Source organism: Chiloscyllium punctatum, chromosome 7 (genome assembly GCF_047496795.1).
Source record: "Chiloscyllium punctatum isolate Juve2018m chromosome 7, sChiPun1.3, whole genome shotgun sequence".
Lineage (NCBI taxonomy): Eukaryota > Metazoa > Chordata > Chondrichthyes > Orectolobiformes > Hemiscylliidae > Chiloscyllium > Chiloscyllium punctatum.
In genome coordinates this window covers 53,306,863-53,318,967 of record NC_092745.1, presented here as the reverse complement: position 1 = coordinate 53,318,967, position 12,105 = coordinate 53,306,863, and the positions used below count along the sequence as shown (strand labels likewise).

Genomic DNA, 12,105 nt, shown 5'->3' with positions numbered 1-12,105 from the left:
GTATATCACTGCTTATATATCTGTGGAAGAAACGCTGCATACTGTGGCACTCCGAGGACTGTTGGAAACCAGGCAACTGCTCAACCCCAAGCAGTGGATGGTCCCAAGTTCATGGCCATTAATGATTTTGTCAAATGTACAGACGAGTTTGTCGGAGGCATTCAGTAAGCTTGATCAAAATTGTAGCAGCCCGTAAACATTACCAGACCCAGTGCAGGCTCTGGCATGATGGTCTTAATGGACAGATTGACAACCACAGTAGAGGACAAGGTCCTGTGCACTCTAGCTGGCAGATTAGTGTGTGAATCTGCACTGATCGTTCTCTGCTCTCCCCATGAGTACTGAGCATCAGTGGTAAGGCAAGAAAGGAATCAAGGACCTATGCATTACTCCAGATGCCCCTTCCTTTCTGGGAGATAGGATGGTTTCATTAAAGAGCAGGTGCCTGCATAGGTTTTTTCTCGTAATACTCCTGAAATGCCTGGATCTACCTCATTATGGTCTGAAAGTTTGCTGAAGTTCTAGCTGTTAAGGGTGAGCCTGTATCTGGGAAGGACACTCCCTATAGGCCTGTGCTCTGTAAGCCCATGGCGCCTGAAGACAACTGCCTGAGTGTTCTAGGCCACGAGACTAAGTGCAGAGCAGCTCTGGAGGTCTGAACTGCACTCCAATGTAGTAGGAGACTGAGGATAAGAAAAATTTATTCAGGGCACAAATTGTAACTAACCTTTCACTTTTGTAAGTAAATGCTTACTTGCACTGGTAAAATGTGTGCTGTTGTTTAATCTTTGCTGTTGGACTTGTTTAAGTTATATCCATGTGCGATATGAGCATCCTTGTCAGGCATTCCAAAGCTGAAAGAAATTGCAATGGCCAAGCATTGATAATCTCTTGTAAGCAATGGTCTCCTTCCTGCCGATAAGCTCAGACATCAGGGATCCTTGAATTGTAATGTTCAGGATTCCAGCCACAGCAATCTCCATATGAGGTATATGAGAAGGTAAGCTGTGATGGATATCAGAAAAATAACACAAGTTTATTCAAGGAAGTCCTCGGCCCTCACATTTATCACTATGATCCCTACTGAAGGAGCTTTGGGCAAGACCATAAGATGTAGGAGCAGAAGTAGGCCATTCAGCCCATCGAATCTGCTCGGCTATTCATTGAGATCACTGCTGGTCTGATAATCTTCATCTCCACTTTCCTGCCATTTCCCCAGGACCTTTGCTTCCCTTGCTGATTAAAATCTATCTCATCTTTGAAAATACTTACTGACCCAGCCTCAGTGGCCAACTGCAGCAAAGAATCCACAGATTCTCTACCCTCTGACAGAAGAAATTCCTCCTCAGTTCTGACTTCAATGTGCAACCCATTATTCTGTGGTGAGGCCTTCTGATTTAAGCCTCTCTCATAAGGGGAAACAACCTCTCTGCATCTACCCTGTCAAGGAGCTGAAAAATTATTTTATGTTTCAATAAGATCACCTCTCATTCCTCTAAATTCCAACGAGAACAGGCCCAACCTACTCATTCTCTCCTCATAAGACAATCCCTCCATACCTGGTATCAGCCTATTGAAACTTCTCTGGATGGCCTCCAATGCCAGCACATCTCTCCTTAGATAAAGGAATCAAAACTGTCCACAGTATTCCAGCTGTGGGCTGACTAGAGCCTTGTATAGCTTTAGCAAAACCTCTCAACTTTCATACTCTATTCCCTTTGGAAGAAAGCCAATATTCCATTTGTCTTTCATATTATCCACTGAACTTGCATGTCAGCTTTTTGTGATTCATGGATGATAATTCCAAATCCCTTGATTCCAAAGCTTTTTGCCGTTAAATAATATTCACTCTGTGTGCATAAATTCACATCATCCAGCATTAGTTCTATCTACTCAGTTTTTATCCACCCATTACCTGTCTGTACCCTCTGCAGACACTGCATCTTCACCACTTGCCTTCCCACCTAGTTTTGTATCATCTACAAACTTGGCAACAGAACATTTACTTTCATCATCTAAGTATTAATATACATTGTAAACAATTGTGGTCCCAACACTGATCCCTGCGGCACACTACCAGTTAAGTGTTGCCATTCTGAAAATGCCCACCTTATCCCAATTCTTGGTCTTCTATTAGTTGGCCAATCTTCTTTCCATGCTAATCTACTAATACCGTATACAGAGGAACCCTGATGATCTGAACGAGATAGGCGGGCACTATTTCATTTGGATAATTGATTATTCGGATAATCGCTTTTTGCTTTAACAGGGGAAGTTATGCTGATCTAACGCTGTGCTCTACCAGAGAATTTGTTTAAATCTATAGTTTTAATAAGTCTGCCATTTAAACAAACCAATATTTGTAGTCTGCAAATTACAAATTAAAATGAGAAGCACTAAACCCTTACCATGAAATCCCAGCATTAAACAAAGTTCCGAACAGCTTCTACGATCACAAGATTATTTACAGAATCAGTTTCTGGGAACTGAGTCTCACGATAGAAAAACAGAAGCCTCGCCTCACGCATACGTTTACAGTCTTGGCCTTTTTTTTAAATGAACGGCCTGGTAAAGTGCCGAGAATACAGTAAAACACGTACTTTTAAAATATCCAGTTGCTGATGCTTGAGCTGCTTGTGTTTCTTTGTTTTTGCCAGTGTTTTCGCAGCTTCTTCAGACAGGTAAATGGAATACACTTACCTCTTTGATGTAACCTTGAAATTTTCTTCAGATAATTGAGGTTCCTCTGTACACTTATCGTTTTGAGTACACTCATCTCGTACCTTATCAAATGCCTTCTGAAAGTCCAAGTATATTGCATCTGCTGCTTCCCCTTTATCCTATGTGTTATCTTCTCAAAAGAATTCTACTAAATTTGTCAGGCATGATTTCTCCTCCATGAAGCCATATCGAATCTGCTTCTTCATCACATAATGCGTTTCTAAATGTTCTACTTTACATCCTGTATAATAGACTCTTACATTTTCCCAATCACAGACGTACTTTGCAATATCAAAGTTTCAATGATACATTGGGAGTAGAATTCTGCCATAGGCAATCATTTCCCCCACTCTGAAGCAAAGGAAAAACAGCTGATGTTTGTTCATACATGCATTTCAGTTTGAGAGTCTGATAGCTATGAAGCATTGTCTTCCAGTGCTACCTATGAAATGTGTTTGGGAAATGGGAACTTCAGGCTCTGCTGTTAAGAATCATTGGCTGATTAGTATTGCTTCGCTCACGTGAAAAGCCAGGAATTAATGCACTCAGTGTGATTCTCAAACTGAGACCAAAATGTGGAATGTGTACTCTTTGATAATGCATGGCCTGCAGATGAAGTGAAAATTGAATCCAGATTGTTGGTTTTACTGCATAATTACTGATTAACCTCAGCAGGTGCTCTGATTCCAAGAGTTTTACTCCACCTCACACCTCAGAAGAAAACAGTAACTTCTTTCTACTTTGCATGTGGTTTCAGCCAGTTTGAACAGGTATTGCACAGTTGACTTTCTATCCAACATGGCAAGTTTCCAACATTATGTTCTAGGGAGTGATGCAGTCTTTGCTTGTAATGCAAGATTCCTCCTCGTCCCCCATTTTTCTTGTTTCCTTTTGTGGTGTTGCTGCTCCTGTGGCCCCTTAGACATTTTGGCCTCCCCCATCCCTCTTCAGTGAATCCCTTTCAATTTACAATTAATATGCCCACTTTACACTCGGACCCCATGATTTTGGAGGTTCACATATCCTTGATGGTGCTGTACCTTGTCCATGGGACGACCATACTGACCGTGACCTGTGAGAACCTGCTCCCAATCCCCTCTTCTTGTCTGTGAGGTCCCACCCTTCTGTCACCAATCTTTCCGTAACCCAATGCAATGAATCCCTTCTGAGTTATCCTCTTTGCCAAAGACTCCATGGATTGCCCCTTGATAAGTCACCGACTATCATTGAGCAGACTCCCTGGACTGATGGTCAACACCGAAATATCCAACAACTTAGCCTCCAGACTGATGTGACCACAGCACCCTGACTGACCTACCTGTGATCACCAGACCACTTGTACTTGACCTGCAGAACTGACCATAGCTCATTCTCCAGACTGCAAGAATGTAATAGAATAGAAATTTATTGTCACGTGTACTTTTACATGAAAAATACAGTGAAAAGTTTTATAAGTTATTCCAACTTGCTGATTACTTGTCCCAGCCATTTTCCAACTGTGTTTTCAGTATAATGTGCTTGAATGTTCCATGATCATTACCATCCTTGACCTCTCATCCACACAAGTTGGCATTGGCACATAACCACATCATGCATCCTCTAGGACCCATTCAAAGACCACTCCAGCTCTTCAGCACTTCACTTTCGAGCACAGGGTAACTTGCACAGTTCTGCCATGTTGCTTTGCATGCAGGGCACATATGCATTTGCATAGGATGCCTCTCGTGGCTCTTAGTTTTCTTTCCTTGTGCGTCCTCACTTGGCATTTATCTAGATTCTGCCAGCCTCTGTCAACATCATTTTGCTTTCTCAGTGTATATTCACTGTCTTCAGCACTGACCTGCAGGCTGACAGGGAGTCAGATAGCTGAATGACTGGTTTGCAATACAGAATGATGGCAGCAGCACAGGTATGTTTCCTATACCGGCTGAGGTCGTTATGAAGGTCCTGCTTTCTCACCCTCTCCCCTAGCCTGAGTCATGGTGACCCTTAGGTGAAACCCTCATCAGTTGTCTCTCTCTCTCCAGTAAGAGAGCAGCCATGTGATCCTCCAGGACTATTGTGACTTTGCCTTTACTTTACAGGCTAACAGCTTCTTATCTTGCATTGCTTTTTGGCACATAGCAATTGGTGTGACCTTGTTGATAACCTCCCCTCACAAGAAGGAGAAAATAAACTTATCTTCTTGCTGTTGGATCCCCTGAAAAGTGGGTGTCAACAGGCAAACTCTTGGGCCCAGAATTTTCTGCCAGCCTGGATTGCCAATGGTAAGGCCAGTGATAAAGTGAAAATCTTGCCCTTGTTCTTGACGGTGGTGGGAGTTGGATGACTTATCAATCTGATGGGGTTGGCGTGTCAGTTCCACTGAACATACTTGCCTTGACACTTAGAAAAAAACGTGGAAATATTCCACCCACAATGTTGGCAAGCTGTTTTACCATGAAGCTTCCCAAGACTGAATCGGCTTCTATCCTCATATGTGGTCCATAAGCAGTTTCCCAGAAGGGTCACCAGATAAAATTTGAAAAGGAAACCTTGATGTTTTTCCTAGTTCGCTGAACTTTATTGAAGCTGATACTGCAACTTCAACCATGGAATGAGAATAAATTAACTATGATCAGAACTCAAATGGTATTGGGTGAAATGTAATTGTCCAGGCTGGATTGCCATAATCCTGTGAACTCTCCCTCTCCTGTAAGGGTCTTTGTGTGCAATCCGTGGCAACCATTACACACTTTACTTGGAACAGATGGGATTTTGCGATTTGTGTGGTTCAGGATGCAACAGGTGGTGCCCATATCCTGACAGCCATTGGGGAACTCAAATTCTCTGTCATAAAAGGCATTTGGAAAGTCTCTGTTACACTAAGCCATTGTTTATATGTATATGGTAAGGCATGCTTTTGTTCAAAGCTTTTATTATTTTGGTTTGAGTCCATTGAATCCCATTACGTTTCTTTGTGATTCTGTGTGATCGTTTAAAAGAGTAATTCATCTTCGTCCCCTACCCCAACACAAAGTCACAATTCCTGTCTGGTAAAATCTGAATAAAATGCCCTACCTCCCACTCCCTTCTTGCCACTCAATGTTGCTGAGCAGAGGTTCCACAGACAACTTTTGTCTCCAGGCTTTATACACCAACATTTCTAAGACAGGAAGGGTAGAATTGTAAAGTCATCAGGAAATTGTTTAGATATATACCTTCTTCTCAGGTAGGATTTGTCGAAGTCAAATGAATATGTTGTCTTGAATTTCACAAGCTAAATTATAATGTTAAATTATAAAAGAAAAGTTAGTTTTCATCCTCAGACTCCAGAAATTCTCTCTCTTTGATAAACTTGATTAAGTGCAGGCACAAAAGGCAGTTTACGTTCAGGAAGACCTATCAGGAGCAGTTGCAATCAGTAATTTGGAAATTATTTGCTGTTTTTTGAATAGCTTTAGTTAGTCACTTCATATCTAGACAAGCAACCCTTTCAGCTTTTTTTAAATTTAATATCATGAATGATTTATAAAGCATATTGGGCTAGCAGTTTTACAGGTTGAAACCCCATACGTCTGCAAGATAAAAGGTGCAGACATAATCTCAGAATGCTCATTCTAATGTGATTAGTTATGTGTGAAGCAATATTGCCCTTTTAGCCTCCTGGACATGAATCAGTGCCAAGGTAGAATGTTAGTCTGGTTCCGCCAATTTCTGTGCAGGCAATGCATTAGTGTTTATGCTTTTATTGTTTCTGATGGGGAAAGCCTTTCAAATACTTTCAAATTGGAAGTACTTAATTATGCACTTCTCAGGTATTCAATTTTTTAATGATGCATTTTAAAAAAAGCTTTATGAAAGTCCAGTCTGGCTCCATAGAAGTCACTTGGTAGTATATGTGATATGTCAATTCTAGGACAATGGCTCCAGTGCTCCAATGACATAAGCCAAAGATCTCTATGGCATATATCCTCTTTCTGATGTTACATTTCTTTTTTTTTTGCACTTAATGTATGCCAGTTCAGAAATTATAACTGGATTAAAGGCCACCGACCTAAACCCCTTGCTGCATAAACTGAGAATTCTTATTAATCCAAATGATTGGCAATTTTGTCTTTGTTGCAAAAAGTAGAGATAAATATTTTGACTGCAGTTATTTAAGTATATGCGGGGGAGTGCATTAATTGGGCTTTCGGTTGAGCACACATAAAGAGATACTTGCTGGAAATTTGAAGCTGGGTAGTTTCGAAGTTTGTAATGTTTCAGTCTAAATAAGTACAAGACTGAGTAAATATTAGCTCTAGTGTCGTCCTTCACCAACAAGCTTTCCATGAGTTAGATGTTTGCTGTAAAGTGTGTTGTTCTTGGTTGATATCGTTATGTGCCACTGTAAATTAAATTTTAATGACTCGGGCATTTTCAAAGTCAGTGTAGTATGTGCCCAATGCCAGGGTTGTGGTTTTCTTGGTTGGGTTCAGGACATTCATCAGTCTTCACTGCTGCTACCTTCTTTGTGAAAAACAAGGGAAATGAGGTCAAACAGCTAAAATGATATTTTTCACTTCAATGGAAATCTTAGTTTTGGGGTTAATAGCGTGAGAGAGGCAATGGAATTACCCTCTTTTTCTGCAAAACATTAAACAGGTCCATGATCTCAATCAGAGCTGGGGAAAGTAAAGCTACAAGAAAGCCAATCCTTCTGAAATTGGAGCTGTTGTCAAATATAAAATTCAACAAATTATTTTCCTGTTCAAGCAATTTTCAGAAACATACATTCTGAAGATGTTAGCACAAATGCCATTTTAGGAATAGTAGCATGATCTTACTCTGGGATCCACACTTGGAGGGAACTGAGAAAGGTGATAGGGTGATAGCCTGGATTGTCCAATATAAGATTCTTTCAAATAAGGATACATGATGGAGTGTCAGTTTACAGAATCAACTTTTCCCTTCCTTGTTCTGTTGTACATGTTCTTACTAATATGACTTTATTACTGCCTACAAATAGAAAATGTGACTAGGATTTTAGTTACTGCCTTAAATCTGGTGGTGTCATTAGTTGTTTATATTTTTCTGCTATCAGTGTCATTGCCAAGTGTCAAGAACAGACATGCTACTCATTTAGGGCAAACAAAACTTGTTAAAATAAAAACTTTGGATAGAGGTAAGAATATAAATCATTTTTAAAAACCCAGTTTAAGAAATAAAGTTATTCTACTTCAATTTTGGAATTAGGAAGAGCAAATAAACAGTCGAATGTAGTCATTATGTTTATTTCAAAGAGCTCAAAGGAAGTGACCTATTTATTCTACAAGAGTGCTGAATATTGCTAACATGGCGCGAAAAGTGTTAAGTCTATAAATAGTGTCTTATTGACTTTTGGCTGCTCAGTATTCTAGCGTACTGTAATGTTACTGATAGTGTATTTATTCGTTATAGTTCTGAAACATGCTGTTCACTTGCTTTTTAGTAAGTGTTCTTGGGCTTTTTCTATTTATGCTGGACTTCATATATTTTGTGTTGGCACAGCAGCACACAGGCTCATTATGACATTAGCAACATATTGTATTGTGAAATGAGAGAGCAGCAATCTAATTCATACCATTTGCCTTGGACTTACTGCAAGGATCTATAGAGTGTTACTATTTTCAGGATAGTTTTAGGTGAGTGTCATTTTGAAAGTCAGAAGGTACAGACAGTGTACACCCAATAGCATGTGCTGCCAATACTGAAGGAAGAACTAAGGTATGGGTGTTACCTTTGCAGTGTAAAGACAGTAACCACTTATTAAGGTAGGCTAGTAAATATAACATATTTTAACCAAGGTGATATGTCTGTTTGCCTATTTGTGATTCCTGTAGGTGGTAAGAAAAGGCTGGCTCACCATCAGCAACATTAGCATTATAAAAGGAGGTTCCAAGGAATACTGGTTCGTACTGACTGCAGAGAGTCTCTGTTGGTTCAGGGATGAAGAGGTAAGAAGGCATGCATGCTTCCTTGCAATCATGTAATACTGCAATTATTGTATCCAGAGGATGTTGCTACATTTTGCTTAAAATCACTGAGTAGTACAGTTTGTTGATTCACCGGAGTTCTATTTGTGAAGCTTAGCATCTGGAACAATTCCCTCAAATCATTTTCAGTATCTTGGCTGGACCACAAAGGTAAATTAAGAAAAGTACAATATACCACCTCAGTAGAAGGAAGAGAGAATCACAGTGTGAGCCTCTCTGTTTCAACCTCCTTCACCAACTTGGGGCACTGCAGAATACCTCTTTCAACAGTTGGGGAAATAACATGTAGCCAGGGTAAAAAAGTAATTTTTTAAGCACAAGGCAAAACAGTGTAATAAATTTTAAAATACCTTTAAATCTGGTCTGGCAGTTGGCATATTTGGGCTGACATGTTTCATTTCTGTTATTTTTAAGGATCCTGTGTGAAATGCTTTTAAAGACGGACTTTTCTATTAAAAAAAACTTGGCTCCGAATGGGCACAACTCCTCAACGTAAAAATAATTCAGGAATTCAACATAGGTGGTAAATTTGTAATCTCATTCAAGGCCGCAAGTTGTGGTTGGGTTTAGAAAATAGAAAAGTGTTCTTGGTGCAGCAGTGGTTTCACTTCTGAGCTTAGCTTCAAAGGCAATGAACTAAGTTTCTAAACTCTGCATTTAGTTTTCCAGTAACCCTGCTGAAGGAGTGTTTGATGCCATTACAATAGCAACAATGGCTATATTATGTCTACAGTGTAGAAAATTGCCTGAAGGTGTCTCCCAGAGAAGTGGCCAAATGAAAATGGATGATGAGCACATGACTGGGAGAATACAAAACAATTTGGTGTGAAAGACATGGCCTAGAATCAAAAACTTTAAAAAAAGGAAAAAAATATTCTACAGATGTATTTCAATGAGGATAATGGAACAGATATCAAAGTACTTTTTCAAGTAACTATCAACAGTGAAGTTACTGGCATCTGCCAATTAAAATGTAGATGCAAATTTGGATAAAAAGATTCTCTCATTCAAACAGTTAACTGCAGTTCAAATTTGAGATATAAATAGGTTTTTGTTCACTCTGTTGGGGTGAGTTTCACAGCCCAGGAATGTGATAATTAACTGCTGTGAGAGTTTGAACGATAAAGTTGAGTTAATTCCTTCCAGGCTACAGGTTCTAAATTGTATTTAAAATTGGCTAGTGCCGTCTTCCCCCTATCTTTTGAACAAATATAACGGTCATATGATTGATGGTGTGTTGCAGTACTTCACTTTTGAGAAAGTCTATTGGAAATTCTCCATATCTAAAGTGTTATTAAGAGGCATGTGATGTCCAAAAATAAATTTACTGAGAGCCATAATAATTTAACACATCACACATATATAACTCAAGTCTGCCAACTATTTAACTGTACCTAATTTGTTTCTAATTCATGCAATTTCTCAGACTGCCATTTTTAAAAATTGTGATAATCCTGAACTCTCATTGTTAAAGGAGGTAGACTGCTAATCACATTGCTTACCAATATTCCTAGTGTCTCATCACCTTTGCCATGCTGTTGGCAGTTCGCATTTTCAACAATTTGCAGAACAAAATTCTTCAATAGAGGGGTAATGATGACCAGCTAATTAACAGTGTGTGCTGTGAAATGCTCCTATCTGGCAAATTTTGGACTTTGGTAAATATTTGGGATAATTTTCATATTGCATTGGCAAAACGTCAATGCTGAATAAACTACATTAAAATGATACTGCCAATAAGGAAGAAGTGTTTGTGGCACTGTGTAATACAGAGTATAGACGTAAAAGCATTGTCACTAACAGTATTGATTCATTACGAAATTATAGCACTTGCTCCCTGTGATTACCATGAATTCCAATTTGGATTTTAGGGAAGTGGCATGCACGTACCACTGTCCCCCTTTTACACTTGTACTGAGTACCAAGTCTCCATAGGTAGATGTGGCTCATTTTAGTGCCATCATGCTTGTATAACCAGGAGGCAGCATTGACTCAAAGTTTAATGAGGCTATGATGTTGCTGATTAAGACATTTTGGAGAGCAAACTTTCAACTCTTCACTGTGTATACCTTCGTCACATAGTCACAGTAACAAGGAATACCAGTTCTATTGAAATAAGATAGGTACTGCTGAACTGTATTGAGTATTTTTTCTAAAAAAATTAACTCAAGAAATTATTTTTATATTGAACATGTGTTAGCTTCTTTGCCCCTTCAGAAAGCCAGCAGAAACATGATAGGCCAAATAGCCTCATTCTGTTCTGTAACCATTTTATGATAATGTGCATTATTTGTGAGGAAGTAACATTAACTATAATTTGAAGTTCATGCCTTTTCGGGGTTTCACAGTTCAGAAATGTGAAGTGGAGCTGAGTGGTTACACTGCTACATTGCTCCAGTATATTTGTTGTGTGTAAATTATTTCCATCTCAAAAATGTGATTCTTTTTACAATGAAAGCTGATTGATGATAAAGCATTTTAAAATGCACAATATATTGTGTGGAATTACATGACAGACTTTGCACATTGATACTTGTGAAATTGAAAAACAACATTGTCATTGTTTGAAATGAAACTGAATTCAATCAGCTGATGAAATATATAAATGCCAGGAAATTTAGAAGTAGATTTTTATGACTGAAATTTTTAACAGTGAATACTGCATGTTCCTGCGTAACTGCTGGGAAAGTGTCAATATGTCATTCATTCAGATTGTTTAAACCTGTCAACTTCTGTTAAAGACTTAGACGGTATTTTGTCTCAATCAAGCCAATCCAGTTAACATTTGGATTACCCACAGACTCTTTATTTTTCAAAAATTAGTGAAAAAACTAAATGTACATAAATTAAAACATGTAGCCATTACAGTTGATGAAGAAGAAAAATGAACTTACAAAGCAGCTGTACTGCATTGCTGACAGTGGCATTTTAATAAAAATCGAGAAGTCTTTTGTACTGATAATGGTTCTTCTGATTTCCCGTTGAATGGCTGTTAGTCAGGCTGGGTTGTCATGTGACTGCCTGTCTGTGCCTGCTGTACAGGTGAGAGGATTTTCTGCACAGCAAGTGTAGACAGGCAGACACATGACAACTCCTACCAGCCACTGCTAGGTTTCTTTATTACTTATGTTCCCCTGTATAGTAAGTGTAACAATGGCAAGGAGCTTCCAAAACAATTGACAAGAAAATAGTAATTTTTCATTTTTGTAGCAGTACAGGTTGAAATAAGTATTTTTTGTTGCAACAATCACGAATACACAATGGAACACACGTCTATTCCTTTTCCTTGATTTGCTAGATATTAGTGTAAAGATCATTTGAATAGTTTTGTTTCTTAAATGTATGTTTCAGTGTCTCATATACACATATATACATTAACATGCACTTT

General features: G+C 38.9%; 1 protein-coding gene across 7 annotated transcripts in view; it reads left to right on the top strand.

Moving 5' to 3' along the window:
• dnm3a (dynamin 3a) overlaps positions 1 to 12,105 on the top strand; it is a 203,744-nt gene that overhangs the window by 104,766 nt on the left and 86,873 nt on the right. For all 7 annotated transcript variants that reach the window (XM_072573547.1, XM_072573548.1, XM_072573545.1 and 4 more), the window contains one exon: positions 8,565 to 8,678. In XM_072573547.1, the coding sequence (XP_072429648.1) occupies positions 8,565 to 8,678 (114 nt within the window). The remainder of the gene's footprint in view (positions 1 to 8,564; positions 8,679 to 12,105) is intronic.